The sequence below is a fragment of the Ambystoma mexicanum genome, chromosome 14 (genome assembly GCF_040938575.1).
Source record: "Ambystoma mexicanum isolate Mex_15411 chromosome 14, UKY_AmexF1_1, whole genome shotgun sequence".
Lineage (NCBI taxonomy): Eukaryota > Metazoa > Chordata > Amphibia > Caudata > Ambystomatidae > Ambystoma > Ambystoma mexicanum.
In genome coordinates this window covers 175,544,636-175,565,107 of record NC_090940.1, presented here as the reverse complement: position 1 = coordinate 175,565,107, position 20,472 = coordinate 175,544,636, and the positions used below count along the sequence as shown (strand labels likewise).

The 20,472-nt window shown below is 47.9% G+C and overlaps 1 protein-coding gene across 2 annotated transcripts in view; it reads left to right on the top strand.

The window, feature by feature from the left end:
- The window catches only part of NUSAP1 (nucleolar and spindle associated protein 1), a 449,447-nt gene that overhangs the window by 252,837 nt on the left and 176,138 nt on the right, over window positions 1–20,472 (top strand). For both annotated transcript variants that reach the window (XM_069638852.1, XM_069638853.1), the window contains 2 exons: window positions 11,209–11,274; window positions 11,393–11,577. In XM_069638852.1, the coding sequence (XP_069494953.1) occupies window positions 11,209–11,274; window positions 11,393–11,577 (251 nt within the window). The remainder of the gene's footprint in view (window positions 1–11,208; window positions 11,275–11,392; window positions 11,578–20,472) is intronic.

Sequence of the window (20,472 nt, the reverse complement as noted above, 5' to 3'; positions counted from 1 at the left end):
GCGAGAGTCTTCAATGCTGTCCTGGTGGACGGCATCCTCCCCGAGTCCATGATGGGGGCCATAATGGCAGTTCTGCCCAAGGAGGGGAGGGATCCCGCGGAATGCTCCTCATACCGCCCCATATCTCTGTTTAAATATTGATGTCAAGATTCTGGCCATGGTGGTGGGGAGGCGGATGGAGGGAATTATGCCAAAGCTAATCCATGGTGACCAAGTGGGCTTTATTACGGGAAGGCAAGGGTCGGATAATATACGCAAGACAATAGACCTCCTCCACTTTGCCCAGAGGTCGGGGCTAAACGCATGTGTCCTCTCCCTGAACTCGGAGAAGGCCTTTGACAGGGTCGAGTGGCGGTACATGGGGCGGCTCCTCCAGAGGATGTGCTTCGGGCCCCACATCATGGGCTGGGTGACCGCCCTCTACAGGGCACCCACGGCAAGGGAACAGGTGAACGGGAGCCTGTCCGAACCATTTCCCCTCTCCCGAGGGACAAGGCAGGGCTGCCCTCTCTCCCCCCTGATATACGTCCTCACGATGGAGGCATTGGCAATAGCAATTGGAGCTCACCCGGACATCAGGGGGGATCAGAAGGGTGGACGTTGAATTCAAACTTTCCCTGTTTGCAGATGACATCCTGCCATATCTGGTGGACCCTAGTGCATCACTCCCCCCTACCCCCCTTCCTGGCGTTGGTGGCCGCGTTTGATCGCTTCTCAGGCCTGTAGATAAATGCCGCTAAATCTGTCCTGCTCCCTATGAGGACAATAGACCCGGGGCTCGACCCTCTAGACTGGTTTCACAGGATTAAAGTGGAGAAGACCGCTGTATGGTACCTGGGGGTACTCCTCACCAGAGATATATCGAAATTGAGTGCCACTAACTATGACCCCATGATGGCAGAGATGAAATCAGATTTGCAGAGATGGGACAAGATGACCCTATCGTGGTATGGCCGAATGACTGCAGTAAAAATGAATATATTATCACGGCTTCTCTCTTTTCACGGCTCTCCCAACCAACATCTCCGCTCAGACTTTTAGAGAGCTACAAAAGGGAGGTCCGAGACTTTGTGTGGCAGGGGAAAACCCTGAGAATAAGGAGGACCACCTTGTCTCTGCCTAGGGAGCAGGGGGGATTTTGGCTCCCGGATTTTTACCTCTACTTTTGTGCCGCCCAACTGCGCGTCCTTCTGGAGCATATGAAAGGGGGGTTGGGGACGTATTGGACATACCTGGAAGACATGGACGCCCATCCCCTGAAGGTACGAGACCTCTTGTGGGCCCCTCGCGGGTCGATCCCTCAACACTTAAGGTCCCACCCGACCCTGGGAGTCCTCTGGGACATCTGGAGAGAGGGCCCCCGGACTGCTCGCCTCACCACATGGCCGTCCCCGATGACCTCTCTCTGGGGCCACCCCCTTAGACTGGGAATCAGGGGGTTCCGGCACTCTCAGGAATGGTCGGATAAGGGAATGGAATGGGCGGGGCAGTTGTTCTGAGAAGGGGAATTCCTAACATACGTGGACCTCAGGGACGCTCTCGGAAGAGATTCACTGTCCATCTTCAAATACTTCCGCCTGAAGGGCATCCTCTGCAACCCGTCATGGGTCCCGAACTTGAGGAGACAGCTGACCCCCTTCGAAAAACTCCTCGATCTGGCGACCTCAAGGAAAGGGGCGGTGTCCAACATGTATAAAATCTTAAACACCTACGACCTTCAAGGCAGAAGAAACTTTTGTATGTTTTGGAACAACCTAGCAGGGGAAGAGATCTCAGAGGACTCCTGGGCCAGAATTTTCAAGATAGCATTTCACGGAAATGTGTTCACCTCGGACATGGAGCATAACTTTAAGGTGTTAGAGGGGTGGCACAGGGACCCCGCAAAGTTGTCGAGGATGTTCACATGGGTCTTGCCTAGGTGTCCGAGAGGATGCGGACAGCCTGGCACCAGAGGACACATGTGGTGGCTCTGCCCGAGTTCAGGACTACTGGGGTTCAGTGCGGGATTGGATGGCAGAGGTAATAGAAGAACGTTTGCCACTGAATCCCTTAACAATGTTGTTGGCTCTCCCCCCGGAGGAAACGGAGCTATATCGATACCCTAGAATGTGGGAAACCATGCTGAGGGCGGGCATAATGGCCCTTGCCCAGAAGTGGAAAAGCCCCGAGCCCCCCTCCAAAGAGGACTGGCTGCTAAAAGTGAAAAATATGTTCTTGATGGACAAACTAACTGCGATGGTGAACAAAGAAAGCAGCACGTTCCTCACAAACTGGTATGGTGTACATCAGTCTTGGGGCTGGGACGTTCATTGATATTGATGCCAGGCTTCCGGCCTGAACGAGCCAGGACGGTCCCCGAAAGGTGAGATAGCACGCCAGGGAACCCACGACCTGGGGAAAAGCGGCATCTGACTATCAGATGAAAGGCCACACATCGCATCATCTCCACGGTACAGACGAAGGACTGAACTATGACATTCTCCCAAGGCTAATATAGATTTTTGGACACAGGGTAAGGGGGAGGGCAGGGGTTTGGGGTGGGGGATTGGGAGGGGGGGTAGGGGGGGTTTCTTGAATGTTTGTTATATCTAAAAATGCTAATAAAAACTAAAGTTAAAAAAAAAAGCTGAAGATGGGCAAGTCCAATGGTAGCCGTTGGAAGGGAAGCTGGTAAGTAGCAGGATGGCGAAAGGAAAAAACAGAGTGGAATAAGAAGGCAGCGGTCACGGCCGAAGGGGGAGTGGCAGAGGGAGGAAAGGGCTTGGGAGTTCAGGAAAGATTTACAGAGGGAAGGGTTGACATGGAACGGGGCTGGGAAGAGCCCTCCGTTCTGGTTTCCCCAACAGGGTTCTTGGCGGGATGATGGCTGAACGGGAAAATCTCTCTGCCAACGTGGAATGTTAATGGGCTGGGCTCCGGCATCAAACGTTGCCTGGTGCTCCAGTTCTTGAATAGACATAGCCCGGACATAGTGCACTTGACTGAGACTCACCAGGTGGGGAGGGGAGTGTAAATTGTTCAAAACGATGAACTGCAACAAGGCATATCATGCTGGTTTCCCAAGAGGAGCGAGAGGGGCGATACTGAATCACAAAAGGATCCCCGTTCATCTCACAGAAGTCAAATCGGATACTAGGGATAGATATATATTAATCAAGGGGGAGCTGTGGGGGGCCATATGGGAGTTGGTGGCCGTATATGCGCTGCCCTGCTGACGTTGGACCTGCTGAATGATCTCCACACCTTATTGGTCCTAGATACGGCAGATCCATGGGTGATTGGGGGGATTTCAATGAAGTCATTGACTTGCGGGAGGACCAAACACACTGGGAAATAGAAGCCCATCCCTCACCACCAAGCTACGATGATTTGCCACAGTGCTTTGCTTGGTGGATGTCTGGCGACTGCTGCACAAGTCTGTGGCGGTGTACGAATTTTTCTCGAACGCTCATGGCTCTGTCACGTATCGATTACTTCTTTCTCCCTCACGTGAATACAGATAGGCTTGTCTCAACTAAATATTTGGCCTGGGGGTTTCAGACCACTCGCCACTCCTCATGGAACTTCAAAATGGCTGGGCCAGGTTGGCGGCGATGTGGAGGCTCAAAGCATACTACCTAGTGGACCCGGAGGTGAAGGAGGGGCTGTCTTGGAAAACCTCTGAATACTTAACTGAGAATGAGGGGTCCGTAGACGGCCCAGTTACTCTGGGAGGTTTTCAAGGCAGTGCTTCAGGGGGAGGCGATATTACTGATAGCAGCTGCGTGACGGAAGCACATTCGGGAAGTAGAAAAGGCAGAAGAACGGGCGCTACAGGGGAGGAGAGTACCTTGTCTCACATACCCTGGCTTCAAGGGAGACCCTGGTCACGGCACAGGAGTCTTTGAGGAATAGGGCTCTAGCCAACGCAAATCAGGCACACTAGTTATTACGGAGCCAAGTCCATCCACGAATCTGGGGGCAAAGCCGAGAAGATGCTGCATGGCTAAAGAAGAGAGAAGGGGCGAGGGGACTGCTAGAGGAGGTGCAGGACCCTAACAGAACGGCGGTAACAGAAGAGGTGGATATTGCAGGAGCGTTTGAATCCCTCTACGAGGAGTTATGACACCCCAGGGGATCACGTTAGGCCAATAGGCTGATGTTTCGTCGCTCCCACGGAACTCCGGTGCCAAACGGCGCAACAGAGAGGTGGGTTAGACGTGCACATAACAGACCGAGGTGTCTACAGCGCTCATGCGACTACAGTTAGGCAAGACAGCGGGGCCTAACGGCTTCCCAGACGAAATCTGGAAGCAACTCAGACAAAGTCACGGGGCCCATGCAACGTCTCTTCCAGCATTGTAGAGTTGATGGGATCCTCCCCCCGGATCTGAGGAAGGCCTGCATAGTGGTCTTGCCGAAGCCTGTGAAACCTCCTGAGAAATGCGCCTCGTATCGGCCGATATTAACGGTGAGGCCAAAGTGCTGGCACAGGTTCTGCCCAACCGTCTCTCGGGAGTCAGACTCACTAGTACACCCAGACCAGTGCGGGTTTATGCCCACTAAATCCATGCGCATGAATATCCGCAGGGTGCAGAAGGCAATTAGTCGGAGATCACAGCTACAAACACTGGCTGCGCTCCTGGCAATTGATTTTGAAAAAGCTTTTGATTCGGTGAGATGGGAGGTGCTCTGAGAAATCATGGGACTTGTGGTTCAGGGAGGGCTTCATCGGGTGGGTTCGCCTACTATACGTATCCCCTGAGGCTTCGGTCAGGGTCAACCGGATATTATCGGAGGGATTTCCCCTTGGACGAGGCAGGGATGTCCCCTATCCCCTCTGTTGTTCATTTTGGATATCGAACCACTTGCAATTAAACTCCAGAAGGATTGGGTAGGCTTCCATTGGCCCTGGGGCGGGAAGGACAGGGTTTCGTTATATGCCAACGACCTCCTGATATACATGGGAGACCTGACGATCTCCTGTCGAGCAGTTATCAAGACCCTAGGGGAGTGTCAGACTTGTTGTGGGCTTAGAATGAATCCCCAGAAATCAGTACTTTACCCATTAGTTGGGGGTGAAGATGCCATTCCCCCGGACTGCACTTTCCCAGTATCGATCTCTGGATTCAAGTACTTGGGCGTGCAACTAGGTCCCTCCCCGGAGGACTATCTCTGACTCAAACTACCCCCTCCTCTACTGGACAGGTTTTCATCTGATGTGGCTTACTGGCAAACGCTCCAGCTGTCGCTGATGGGTAAGGCTGCGCTGTTCAAAATGTTAGCTCTCCCTAGATTTCTATGTGCTCCAGAACACCCCTATAGCGATTCCTGGAGCGATCTTCGACTCGCTTGAGAGCTTTCTGAGGGGACTGCTCTGGGGCGGAAAACAGCTGTGTATCGCTCTTAAGACACTCCAGCGCTTGGTGTGGGAGGGTGATCTGGGGATTCCCTGCCTCCGACGGTACTACTGGGTGGCACAAATGGGTATGTAAACAACTGGTTGCATTGGGACCCAGAGCTTCCGCATGTGTGGATGGATTGGGAGGGCACCCAAGTAGATGTTATATGCGGACAAGATCACGGATGCAACACTCCCCCTAGTCAAGCACACCATGACATGTGGTCGGGGGGGGGGGAAGAGGCCCACATTGGAACAAGCCTCTGTTGAACAATAGGTTTCTCCCAGAACTCAGGAAAATGGGGCATTTCAAACAGTGGGAAGAACTGTGGGTAAGGGAACTCGCTGATGTAGTTCAGGGCGGTGCCCTCATTCCCTTCGCGAACCTGCAGGACACATTTGGGGTTCCAGGGAGAGACTAGTATAAATATGTGCAGTTAACCTATGCAATGAGATCTCAGTTTCTCTGCTCTGGGAGAGATACCCAAATGTTCAATCCTAGAGGCGAATGTCTTTCCCGAGCGCATGTGCAGGAAGGTGACTTTGACTTTCTATCAGGGACTGACAGCTTTTGGATCTCTGGAACTGTCCCACCTTAGAGGCAAGTGGGGATGCTGGAACCAGAGGAGTGCGTCGAAGCACTCCTATTCCCGAGAGAAATTGGGATGCCGGCCAGGTTACATCTGATTCAATATAAAATGTTTCATAGGGTATATTACCCAGGATCATCACTGGTGAGATGGGGGAGCGACGGACCAAGATAATTGTTTGAGATGTTGTAGAACTGGGGGTACCTTCTTTCACCTTTTTTGGGAATGTGCACAATTAAACGGGCTTTGGGGGAAATGTATTCAGAGACTGTTTAGCAATAATTGGGTCGGTGGTCCCCTGTGTCCCTACACCGCCTGTGCTTGGAATCTGGGGGGGATGCAGGGTACGCAAGATATGAAAAGGTGTTTCTATCCGTTGCACTTGGGCTGTAAAAGAAAATCATAGCAAAGATGTGGGGTTCTGCAGATTGTCCACGACTCAGCCAATGGACTGCCGAGATGGGCAGATGCATGTCTCTTGAACAGCGCATTTACAAAGCCAGAGGATGTCCAGGGAAATTTCAAAAGGTGTGGGGCAGTTGGGCTGCGGAAGCCGATTTTAAATGAGTCCACACAGACTAACGCACAATAATTCAGCTTAGTCAGTTATAAAAATAGTTGTTTATTTAGGCTTTAGAACACACTGAAAAACTAGCAGGTAGTATTATCATGGAATACCATATAAAACAAATATTTACAATCGCCATTATGTTAATTCACAATGCATAATTAAATAACTTACCAGGTGAGACGGCAAGTAATGTAGATGTAGTTCAAATAATGAGAACCAGTCACAAGTTCAATTCCCTATACTTTAGCAGTCCCACCATATGATGTATGGGGCCCTAATGCCCAAAAGTCACAGGTTCAAGCACAAGGTTTCTGACCGGTATGGTTTCTCTAAAGGGATGCAATGGACTTGTGGGGGATTCAGAATAATTTCGAACTATTCAAATGTTCAGCAGCGATTTACCAGAGACTTGTAAGTTCTCCTCTCTTCCAGACCCAAGGCTAACCCAGGGGCAGCATACTTGACCCAGGTTCGACGACCAAAGGCAAGTAGATGGAGATGGGGGACAAAGGGCCTTGCACCCAATGTTATCCCGTGGGGGACGGGTATGCTTACTTGCCCCCCGACCCCCCCAACTCCGATTTTCCGAGGGATCACAAAGGGCCGCATGGAGTTAATGGAGCACAGTCTTTCACCATTTGCCCAAGGGTTGCAGGTTTAAGATTTCTTCCCATCAGTGCAAGATACAAGCCCAGCACAGGCGATGATGAAATGCAGACTTCAATGATGTAGACCTCCTTCAGGCCATTTCACAGGATAGAGGTGATGCTAGGGAGCTGAAAATTCAGGTGGAGTCAACCTACAAGTTGGTGACCATCGATGTTCGGGCTTGAATGCAGAACTGCAACAACTCGGGCGAGGTAGCCCACGACAGAGCTGGTCAGTCCACTCTGCAGCCCATGGACCCTTCGGAGGGCTCCAAGGGCATGCAACCTCACAGACTTCAAGACTAGTTGGTCCCACTTGTCCATGGGCTGAAGCACTGAAAAGAGTCTTTGGAGAGCAGGCAGAGGAGCAGGGCTTGTGGGGATGCTGGTCCACTGCAGAAGTCGTCCTCTGGTAATCAACGGGCTGTTCTTCTTCCAGTGATTCTTGGATCCAGCGTAGATCAGAAAAATGGCTGCAGGAGTCTTCCTCCTATCCAAAATTGGAGCTGAAAGCAAGTGCTGAGCCTGTTCAGGAGTCTTTGTTGGATCTTCAGTCTGCTGTTCTTCTACACAGGATTCTTGGTTTCAACGCTGATCTCAAGAAATGACTGCAGGAGTCTGAGGATTTCTTATCCAAAATCCAGCCTGGAAGTGATTCCAAGGCCGCCAATGGTAAGGATCTCAACCATTCAATTTGGGACAACTACTGGTTTCACATATGTCCCAGTAGCAAACTTTGTGGCACCAGCGATGTGAACGGGGACTGTACATGTGCATGTGTGTCCTTCCTGAGCCACACAAACACATTGCTCACGAGCTTGCGAAAGCAGCTTTACCTGGCAAGTACATGGCCTTATAAGAGATTTCCTGGGAATGCAGGAGGAAGGCAAAACTACAATATGGCCAAAGAACAAGGGAACATCTTGTGGCATGTCCATTTCATGGCAATAGCCACATTAAGTAGCCATATGCGGTAAACACAAATGTGCACAAGAAAAATAAAGTAAAAGGGTAACTGCTCTCACCAGCTTGTCTTTAGGCACAATAAAAAGTTAGCCCCATTGTGCTGCAGTTTGTGTGCAATGAAAAAATACAGGAATTCCAAAGGGAAACCATTTCCAAGTAACGGTGGTCTGAAGGACTGATCAGTTTCCCTAGAACAATCAGCAAAGTAAGGGAGCGTAAGGCTTTACTTCCCTTTAAAAGTCAGGACAGAATCAAAAATAAAGCAAAAGGAATTGGGGTGCCATAGGAAACTTTGGAAGGGACATTGCAAAAAGAAAGTATTTCAAACACCTCCCATGGTGGAATACCGGTTTAGGAACGGCTGGTTACGCCTGAGTTCCAACCAATGGGATTGTGCAGTGCCTCTCTTCTGAGTGCTAATCTGCTATTGTTACATTCCTACTGAAAATTCTTTGTATGAGAATAAATAAGTATTCAAAGTATTCAATCTGTGACGGTACTAATGCTCTAGTGCGCGTTACATGTAACCTTAACATTAATATATATAATGCTGTTCCAGGCTCGCTGCTAGGCAATTTCAAAAGATAGTGTGCAACAGTAGCACATCCTTGAGTTCTGATATCATCGAAGATGCTTTGTTTTTCATCAGGCAACTGACAGGCTTCAGTCAGACCAGTCGAGGATCTATGTGATTATGTTTGAACTAAAACGCTGACCAAAGCATTTACGCTTTTTTTCTCCTTCTGCCCCCTGCTTACCTTTCAGCCACCTTCTATAACATTATCTGTTATGCTATTGTATGAGGCAGAGGGTTAAACAGAGATGCCATGGTAGCAGTTTTACTGCTGGTGTGCAGACCAGTCTTCAGAAACGTTCTTCAGCCTTTTCTCTGTGGTGCAGAAGTTAGGAGGTTAAATTGGCAGAAATGATATACCTGTAAGGTTTCTCTTACAATGTTGTATTATTTATAAAGCGCTTATACACAAAGATTGCTTTAAAGCGCTCCAAGACAGGAGGGGTACATGGTATACAATCATTCATGGGGTCTTGGACATTTCAGAATCATATACAGTAATGAAAACCCTACTAGGACTGATGATATTTCTGCTGGTTCAAGTGCATAATGGTTATTTGGGGGAGCAGCGAGGGTGGATACAGACATGACAAACTGACAATAATGCAAGTGCTTGACAAGAAGTAAGGATATGAGGGGATATGAGCAGGTTATTGCGCATTTATAATATGCCACTACCCCAAGTGATACAGGTAGACAGTGCTCGGGAGGGGGGGAAGGGAGACCAAGGAACAGTCTGACAATGACTTACTGGGTAAGGTATATACAGATCGTGCAAGTGCCATACAGGAAGTGTGTGCCTGGTCCAGGAGGGCCGACTTAAGTGCGTAGTGCAGAGGCCCAAAGGCAAGTGCAGGCACTGGTGTGGGTACCTGCGACCTGTAAGGTTCTGAGGTGAGCCAGGCGATCAGTCAGATAGCTGAGCAGCAGGAGGTGTTGGTAGGGAGAGGTAGAGAGAAGGCAGAGGAGAACTGGAAGGTCTTGAGGGGTTTCTGGAATTTCAGGAGATCAGGCTGGAGACGAAGAGAGGTAGGGAGACTGTGCCAGAGGGTGGCCTCTGCAGAGGATACGGATCTACCGCACAAGTCTCTGTTTGGAAAAATGGCTCACTCTCAGAGAGTTCGAGGAGAATGAGCCGAGTGCTCCAGAGGGAGTGTATTTGGGAAGAGAGTTGTAGGTAGTGGAGGCCCTGTCCCCAGAAAGCCTTGTGAACTATGCAAAGGGTCTTGTACTTGATCCTTGTAGCCACAGGGAGCCAGCGGAGGGACGTCAGTGCCGCAGAGATGCAGTGCCTGGGCTTAAGGCAAAGGATAAGTCTTGCGGTTCTGTTCTGGATGAGTTGTAAAGGTCTGAGTGTAGAAGCAGGGAGATTGAGAGGGTGTTAGTCAAGTCTGGAGAGAATGGAGAAAAGGTCTGAATTGCGGACAGACTGTCATGAATGAGCAAGGAGGAAGAAGAAGCTGGGGGTAGCTTGAAGGAGAGCCGAGTGTCATCCGCATAACACTGAAAGTTGGAAGTGAAGGGAGAGATCTTGTGGGCCAAGGTGGCCATGTAGATATTGAAGAACCAGTGGGTTGGGTTAGATAGCCGAGGGACCCCACAAGTAGAGAGGGTGAAAGGGCCTGCATTCAACCTGGGATGGACGATCAGAGAGGGAGGAGGTAAGCCATGCCAGGGCCTGATCAGTGATGCCCAGGGTATCACAGGGATGATTGATCAGGGTGTTATGGTTTACTGTGTCTAATGCGTAGGAGAGGTCAAAGAGAATGCGGACAGAAGGAGAGTTGGAGTCAAGGTTTGAGAGCAAGTCTTGACGGGTGTTGCAGTTTCCGTGCCTCTGGATGGTCTGAAGCCAGACTGATGATCGTGGAGACAACCAACAGATTTGGTGTTGGGAGTAAGCTGAGAGATGGCCAACTCCTCCAGTAGTATGCCCAGGATAGGAGTGATAGAAATCGGGTGATGTTATAGAATTGGGTGAATGCATCCAATATTTATTTCTTGAGACCTTATACCCGGTATGTCCAAAAAAACGATGCTTAATCTGATATCAGTATATCTATGACAAACCAAAGCTTTCATTATTCGTGGCAACTGATCAACAAACCTGTTTGAAGGAGCTGTCCATAGAGGTACAATTAGAACATACACCATTGAGTGAGTAAGGTGACCCTTACCGCTTGGACTGGGGGCAATTACTGAACGATAAGTTTACCCTTAACGCCTTTTCGAAAGCTCCCCAAGAGTGAAACACCTGTTGAAGACCTAATGTGTATTAAAAAAATTCTGGTCAAAAAGTCAATCTATTGTATTCCACTGCTGTTTCGAATATACATTTGAAAAGTCTGGCACAGGGGCCTGTTTAGTTGTTTGCAAATTTCTGAAGTCTTGTTGGACATGACTTGCATGTAGGTTTGATTTAGTTCTCGTTTTGTTTCAGATTTCAATCGCCTTATCAAACGGTTTTTCTCTTTTTGCAGATGTTGGCAGAAAAGAAACATTTTCTTAAACAGGTTTCGGGAAAAGTGCCTGTTAGCAATTTGAAGGTATGTTTTTTCAGAATCCTAACTTTAGTTTCTCCCACTTCCCCAAGTTAAAATCACTGGTTGTTTTGCCAATCGATTCTTCCGTTGGATATTAATTTGCATTTCTTTTTTCTCGAAGAAAAATGTAGACCGTGCGTCATTGTTCAGCCCGGTGCCCTCAAGGGCTAGGCATTCAATTGCCTGTACACCAGGCAGCCAGCGACGTTCTCCACGCACCTCAGTAAACTTTGCAAACGCAAGCCTCCTACCTCAGAAATCTGCCTTTCGACCTTCCGTCCTCTCATCGTCCAAATTGAATGTCCGGTAAGCTTTTAACCCTGTTGTGTAAAAACTGTTTCTCGCATTCATGTCCTTGATTTCTCTAGCATAAGATCTTCTATTGAGTCGCATGTTGCTAGAACAAATCCTGTCACTTTTCATAACCTGTTTAAAAGCACAAAATCCTGACCGCCCCCCCCCCCCCCCCCAATCGGTTGTTTTCGGTGGCAGGGTATTTGGTCTGAGCAGTGGGCAGAAATGAGATGACTATGCGTTTTTGGCATTTCATTGTTTCCATACACTGTGTGGTTTTTCATTTTTTTCTGTTTACAGCCAGTATATTCCCTTTGCAGTAGTTTTTTGCTTTGGCCTAATTGCAAACATCAATTTTGCTTTATTTTTTCCTATTTGGTGTTTCTCAATCTTTTTTCTTTTTCTTATTTTTCATTGAAGTGATGTCTTAAACTCTGCGTTCAGTCTTCTGTGTAAAGTCTGTTAATGGTGGTCATGATTTCTGCATGCGTACTGTCTAACCGGCGAGCTGTTTAAATGTGAGCCCTAGTTTATGCCAAAAACCATCTGAGTGGGTTTGCAAACCTGTGGCAGTAAGAAAATCGTAAGAAGTAGCGAGTGGCACATCTTACTACTTTTTGTTTAGAAGGCATTTGAAGCTGATAGATTTTAGGGACCTAAGCCACAGAGCTACCAGATCTATTTTCGGAGTAGTGGAATTCATTAATGTGAACCCCTGTGATATCTCCTTGGTTCTGGATGAATTTCCAATGGAATGTCAGGGCGCAATGAGCCTGCAGTATTTTCTTGAACAGGCCACCAGGTTCGAGAACTCAGTTTGCTTTGTCACCATTACATTTCCTTTCCCCGTACAATTTAGAAAATGTTTATGCTTTTAAGTGGCCAGCATATTTGCTGTGTCTCGTTTTATCCTGGCCCTTTTGGTCGTAAATAGTCCTGTGTCTTTGCAGGCTTGGTCCAGAGCCCAGAAATTGTAGTTGTGTACTTGGTACCAATGAGGACTTGTTTCATCTCACGAGTGACTCTGAACTGGTCATCTAGCAGGGGCTAACCACTCAGTTTGAATGCTGCACTATTCCTAATAGGTCGGCTGCAATCATTCCTAGCCCAGCTTATTTAACTCCTTTTCAATCTGGAGAGTTAATCACTGTATTGCTTATCCAAAGCACTGAGAGGACCTTTGACGCCAGGACTGCTGATGAAAGTCATTTACTAGCAATTTCTGAAAGGCAAAACTGCACCTCTCGAGCCGGGTAAGTCTACCACAAGTGCCTCCATCCATTGAGCCAGGGGGGATAGCTTTTTCTTTGTCCTGCGATTCATTTGGCCTGCTCCTGTCACTCCCAGGACCCGCAGTATGCTCCAGTCTGACAAGTCTGCACATCCTGAAAAGGGTCCCCTATCTTGTATTGTGACACTTTCTGCCTACACCTGTGGCTTATTTTGCTGTGCAACACGGAGGGACGTTTTCGTGGATCTGCTGTCCCTAGTGTCCTTGAGGGTGAATTGGCTCATGGGAGCCGACATAATTGGTCCATGCCTCGTTGCCAGCATGCCTTTGCTGGGTCATTTAGTCAGCATTGTGAGGGAATGAGACTTTAATTTGCCAGGATCCTGAAGTCCAGCTGCTTGCCCTATCCATGACCATTAGTCCTGAAACTGAGAACTGGACTCGCACAAGCTGGACGTAAATCGAACCCGAAAACATACTTTTGCACCAGTGGTAGTCTTCACTGCAACCAAGGCCACACGACTACTTTTCCCCAAGTCTTCTGATCTAACTGAAGTTGCTGGTGATCCTTGTGGATATCTTCTGGGGGTAGTTTGATACCCTTTTTTATTTGACACACCCACCTCCTCTCCCACCAGCATAAAAATATGCATAGGGAGCAAAGTCCCAACCTGAAGTGATTCCTGAACTCTTCTTTGGTGGTCGAACCAGGAATTGGGCATCTCCGATAGGATGATCCTGTCTCCCCAGATTTGTGGCTGCTCAGCTTTTCTTTGGGAATTCAGCAATTACTGTCAGAATGCCTATGCAAGGTGCACAAAAGGCTGACCACAGAGGGAATGTTCAGTCTTCTGATGTTTAAGTTGGATTTTCTGGACAATCCATGGGGGCGGGTGGGTTCTGAGAGGTTTCCTTCATTGATGACCAGAGTGCTTGTTTCTAGTAAAACTCTATCAACGCAGTGTGGCTTAACAGGTATGGCAGAGTTCAGGGTGTATGGGCGTGGTGTAGTAGTACAGTTAAACCAACATAGAGCACTCGAATAAGGCTAGCAACACAAGAGCACAAAATGATACCAATTTAGTAGACCTTAACCTTAGCTGTAAAGAGATGAAGTAAACATCAAGCTGTTAATACCGAAAGAGACCATCTCCATATACATGTACATAGTTGGTCTGCTCAAAGTGAGATCACCCATTCTTTCACTGTACATGCTACAAAGAAAACAGTTTTAATGAATGAAGCAGAAAAACTAAGCAGTAAAGTGGGAAATACAGTACATTAAAACAATAGTTAAATATATCCTATATCTTGAGCAGCCCGTTTCCTGCCACTAAGCAGGCTTAGTCACTCTATAGCCAAGCTCTGGGAATGTATCTATGTAGGGAGTCTGAAGTCTCATTCGAACACGTTTTGCCAAAGCCAACAGGTTGCACATAGTTCCAGAGTAATAAAACGTAGGGGCTTCAAATACAAGTTAATATGTATACTCTCTCAATCCAACCACACCAGGGTTACCTGAGGGGATCTTGGCCAGATCTCCACCAATCACAACCAGGCAAGGTAAAGTTAGGATGGGGAATTTACCCCCATACAATCCCTCTGGCGGTTGGAGGGGTGAGGGTTCAGGTATGCAGGCTCGCACTCTGCACTGATTTGGGCTATCATCTGTCGGGGGGACTATCCGACCTCCGTGAACCCTCTGTATACTAAATATTTACCTGCCTGCAACATTGAAGAATCCCGGCAAACTTTTAACTTTGATAGCGTATGCCTTACTTTGTTCTTCTGTCCATGGGCCCTGGTCACCCAATGTCCTAACTGACTTTGAAACTCTCATCCTCAGATTGGGCTGCGCTTTCGAAAGTAATGGCTGCCTAGAAGTTATTTACCAGTATCCTTGTTGAATTATATTGAATGTTGATTGAAGAATTGATTGTCTAACTTGAATGCTACACTCGAGGACAGTTTAGGAGAAGAAATTCAGGAGAGGGTTAGTAGGTTTGAGATGGAGGAATGGGTACGTTTGGATCCCGCCCGAAAATTGTAAGATGGTCTTCTGTTTTTGGATTCCAAACTATTTCTTCCCACAGAAGCTCTGCGAGAGAGGGTTTTGAAGCAGTGCCATGAGTCGGCTCTAGTTGGTTATCCTGATTTTCGTAAGACTCTAGAATTGGTTAGAAGACATTTCTGGTGGACTACCGTGCGTGTGGATACGCTGAACTTTGTGAAAACTTGTGAAGTTTTTACTCGATCAAAGAGTATGATAGGAAAATCATATGATTTGCTAGAGCCTCTTCCTATCCCTCCTTGTCCTTGGCATACTCCATCTGTAGACTTTGTGGTCGACCTTCCTAAAGATCGAGGTTGTTATTCCGTGTTGGTGGTTGTGGATGTCCTCACTAAGGCGGGGCATTTCATTCCTATAAAAGTGGAGGTAACGGCACAAAGACTTGCTCACAGTTTTCTTCAGGATGTGGTGTTTGGTCGTTTTACATAATCAAGTTATTTTGGACAGGGGAGCTCAGGTTCATGCGTCTAAGTTTTGGAGAAATGTTTGTAAGGAACTGGCGGTCGAGGTGAAACTGACCTCAGGGTATCATTTGGAAACAAATGGGCAGGTGAAGCAGGTAAATCAAGAACTAGAAAAATACTAAGGTCTTATCTGCAGACCGGTGACAGTTGGGTGATCTGATATGGTTGGCTGAATTTGCATGCAACAACCCTACCAAGGACTCAACTTCTGTGTCCCCATTTTATTGCAGTCAGGGTTTTCATCAATGTTTTTTGAGGGAGGAGGTTAGGAAGGAGCCTGGGAGTCCAGTGGAGGAGAGATTGCAGGCAATGAGAACTAATCGTGAGAAGGCAGTTGAAAGTTTACAAAAGAGTAAAGTAAATCACAAGCGGTTTGCTTATAGGAAGCGTAGGACTTGTCCGGAGTACAAGATTTGTAGTTCGGGTATAGTTGTCCACCAAAGATTAGAAGATCAAAAGAGGAATACTTTTAGCCCCCAGTTTGTTGGGCCTTTTGAGCTGGAAAAGGTGGTGAATCCAGCTGCGGTTAGGTTGAAGTTGCCTCTATGAAGGTGCATCCAGCGTTTCATGTGAGTTTATTAAAGCCCGCTTGGGTCCCATACCCCCCCTCCTGTACAGGTGGAGAATAACTGAGGAATATGAGGTGAGAGCCATTTTTGATTCTAGGAAATTGAGGGGAGGCTTCAATATTTGATCGACTCGAAGGAGTTTGATCGATTTAGAACGTTTATGGGAGTTGGCAGTTGATGTACATGCTCCGCAATTGGTGGCTAGATTTCACAGGAGGAATCCAATTAAGCCTGGCCCTGGGACATGGCCGTGGAGAGTGGGTACTGTCGGGGGCAGGATGGCTTGAGGCTGATCTGTGGGCTGAAGGGGTGTTTGGATCAGTTAACTTTTTCACTGTATTTCTTTCCTTTTTGTAACTTTGGGTTGGCCCTTAATTTGAGTGTCCAGAGTAGGGAAGTTATCTCTAACCAAAATGTAGAAGGAGACTCTGCGCACTGATTGGTCTCTGAGGATGAAGGCTCAGAGACCAACATTCTAAACTGACTTTCATTTGTCTCGGTCCTAGAGGCTGGCCACGTTTTAGTTTATGCTTTCAAGTTAGGGCAAGATATTCAACATCATGGTTTGGCAGTTTTGAAAGTCTGGAAGATTCGAGTGGAGGAGCAGGATTCAGGAAGGGCAAGTGACCGAGCAGAAGAAAGCAGCTGCAGCTAGAGTTGGCAACTAAGTTCATGAATGGTTTTAAATAGACTTTTCGTTTGTGTGGAGAACAGTGTTTAATTTAAAGTCAATTTGAACAGTAATGTATTGGCTGACGTCTAAAAGGAGTTAATTTGAATTGGATTACAAGATTAAAACTGCACGCGAGAGGCAGCAAATTAAATTTACTTATGCGACATTCTGTGGAAGAGCAAGCGAACGAAAGAAACTGATTACATTAATAAGCTAAGCCAGCGTGTGGGTTAGAGACCTTCTACAGCATTGGATCTTTCATGGATTCACATGCTTAGAATATTCCCCGTTTTCAGGCTGGGAACCCTCAGTACATTTAAAAAGCCGTTTTCCATAGGGAAAAGTTTGACACTTCTGTGTCCTATCTACGTCGTTTTGGGCTGCTTACGTGTGCCCCAATAGGACATAGCGGTATAAATTCCCCGCCCCCGCGGCTCCCTTCAGATTTCAACCATCTTCCAAAGTAGTGGGATCACCTCGTGTCATCTACTATTTTACTAGGTTGTTTTTCCTAATGTCTGGGAAAGCTCTATTTCGTCCGTGTGCTACATGCGGATTAAAAAAGGTGTACGAAGGAGATGGCCAAATAGACTGTATATTTTGTCTCCACCCTCACCATTCGGCTGACCATTGTGACATTTATAAAGGCTTCTCGCAGAAGACCCTAACAGACCGAAATAGACGTCTGGTGGCTTGGTTGAACGAGTGAGCGGGTGCGTACCCCCCCTCGGAGGTAGGCTCCACGCATAGCTTGGCCTCAACAGCTAAATCTCTGTTCCGTATCGGCTGAACCTCTGGCGAAGAGAATGCTTTCGATGGAGAAAAGCTCCTCGGAAAAACATTATCTTCATCGAAAACTTGGTCGTCTTCCTCCTCGTCGAAAAAGGAGAGAAAAGACCTGTCAAGATCCTCCTCAGGTGATCATCGTAGACCATCCCCTGGTAGAGATTCGTCAAAACACAAATCAAGTTAAAAAAATGCAGGAGCGCCTCAAGATTCTGCGCAGCCACCGGTTTCGTTGACGGGAGTTTGATCGTCAACGCCCTCACTACCATTGACGCAGATAGTCTCTTCAGTGGTTCTGCCGAGTCATGTGGCGATGACGGCACCTGTCGAGAAATTAACCACGTCGACGGAGGCTCCGCAGGAGGGATGGCGACCAGGAGTGTATGACCCGGTTTTTACCAGAGACCCTGTTGCAGCAGGAGGCAGCTTTTTACATATCGTGGATGAGGAACGTGAGCCAGTGGTTGGGCCTACGGAACTTGGATTGCAAGGGGTTAGCTCTCTGACTCTTTTGAGCGGTGCGAGTGTCCCAGTTACAACTCCGTTACTCAATCCTCAGGCTGTTTTATCCCTGGAGGTTTTGTCTACTCTACAAACCTTGTTGAGGAGATTGGATGCGAAGTTACCTCGGGTTAATGCTCCGGCGAGACATACCACAACAGTTGATGACGAGCCAGGCCCTTCCCATCGGCCGGCTCCTATGGCGTCAACGGCGGTGCTGGTTCGTGAAGACCTTCCATGACCGCACCCGGAGGAAGGAGAACTACCGGAGTCGGAGTCAGAAAGAGAGTCTATATCGGATATATCGTTATCCCCTTCTAGGGACCCGACTTGGGAGTCGGAGATGGAAGCTCCAAGAAGCCCAGCTCAACCGTCACCTCCGTATGAGATCGGTTTCTTCCACACAATGATGGGTACGGCTTGTACCGAGTTTGTGCTGGCCCGGGAGGAGGAGAAGAAAGACTGTTTCTTGTTTGATCATATGGGAAAGAGGAGAAAATTGGTATTTTCGGTTCCCATTTTAGATCATGTATGGCAAGAGGGGCTACGGACAATGCGTCATCCGTTCTCTGATTCGGCGATTAAAGGTAGACTGTAAAAGAAATGGAAGGCTCCTGAGTCTACTCCAAAATGTTTTTCTTCTCAAACTTCTCCAGAGTCTGTGCTATCGGCTGCTGCAAGAAAGGCAAGGTCTCAACATAAATGCACAACTCCTCCAGAGAACGAGGCCAGGAGACAAGATGCCTTTGGCAAGAAGGTGTTGTCAGTGGGGTCAACAACGGTGAAGGCGGCCAATTCTATAGCTATTATGACGAGGTATGACAGAGATGTGGCATCGTTTAGCACCCATACTAGAACATCTGCCGGACGAACATAGAAAATCTGCGATGTTACTTGTTCGTGAGGGGGAAGAGGCTTCCAATCACTCAATAAACATTGCCGTAGATCTGGAAGAATCAGGCTTTAAGCAAATTAACAATGGAGTGGTTTTGAGGAGACAGGCCTGGCTCAAATGCACCAACTTTCGACCAGAAGTACAATATCAAGTGTTGGATATGCCCTTTGAAGGAGAACACCTATTTGGGGAGAAGGTGGACGAAGCCTTGAAGGGCATGAAAGAAGACTCGGTCACAGCATGCTCTCTTGGGGCCCTCCAGAGTGGCAGAAGTTTTCGTTCGTTTCGCCCCTTTTGAGAAGCGTCAGGAAATTCCCAGTTCTCGTCATCCAGGGACCGTACATATACGTCAATAAACCGTTGTACTCCTCTCAAGGCTACAGACGGGCTTCTCAAACCGCAATAAGAAATTACTCATCGTCGACGAAGGACAAACAATCAAAAGACCAGCAATGACGAGTTTCAGAACGTCCTGGGAGGCAGGGTGTCTCACCGTGTCAACGAGTGGGAGAAGATAACATCAGACCGGTGGGTTTTGGACACAGTGAAGTTCGGCCATTCCTTACAATTCAAAATCAAGCCGTCGCACATTCCACCAGTGTTTTCGGCTCAGCCCCATCTGCAAATTTTAAAACAAGAAGTAGTACTTATGCTACAAAAAGGGGCTATAGAATTGGTACCTGTGTCACAGAGAGGTCAAGGAGTTTACTCCCGATACTTCGTTGTGAAGAAACCCAATGGAAAGTGGCGTCCGATTCTCGATCTTTGAGACCTCAACAAAACATTAAAAAATCTGAAATTCAAAATGCTCACACTTCAGGAAGTGATCCGGTCTGTTCAACAGGGGATTTTGTGGCGTCGTTGGATCTCCAGGACGCGTATTTTCATATACCATATTTCGACGACACAAAGTTCCTGAGGTTTGTAGTCGGGTGGACCCACTACCAGTTCACAGTGCTCCCATTCGGATTAAAGTCATCTCCCAGGACGTTCACAAAGTGCTTAGCCCCGGTAGCAGCATGGTTAAGAAAACCGGGTCATTATTATGTTTACCCTTATCTGGACGATTGGTTGGTGAGGGGGTCGTCCCCTATAAAAACGCACGCAAGTCTAGAGGCCACCATGCAACTTCTGCGACGACTACGATTTGCGGTCAACTTCGAAAAGTCCTCCTAGTTTTTGGGTGCAGAGTTTGAAACTCAGTCAGGATTGGTGTTATCCATCTGTGGAGAGGATTCACAGGCTCAATCGGCGGGCGAAACAGTGGAAAGTCAACACCAGAGTGTCGGTAAGGAGATATATGTCGATATTGGGGGCCATGGCTTAGTGTATCCCCTTGGTAAACAATTGTTGCCTCTTCATGAGGCCAATTTAAGAATTCCTGGCAGACCGATGGGTCCAGAACCAAGGGCTTTGGTCAGACAAACTGAGTCAACGAGCTCCTACGAGCACTTAGATGGTGGCAGGTCTTCGAAAACCTATCCAGAGGGATGCCCCTGCAGGACCCGGAGTTTCACATGACGATGGTGACAGATGCGTCTGACTGGATGGGGAGCGCATCTGGGCTCTCTTAAAACGCAAGGCCTGTGGTCGTCGGGGGAGTCAGCCCTTCATATCAACGTGCTGGAGTTGAGGGCAGTACGTTGGGCCTTGAAAGCTTTTCTGCCACACATAAAAGGATCAGTGGTGAGAATATTGACAGACAACAATGTTGTAC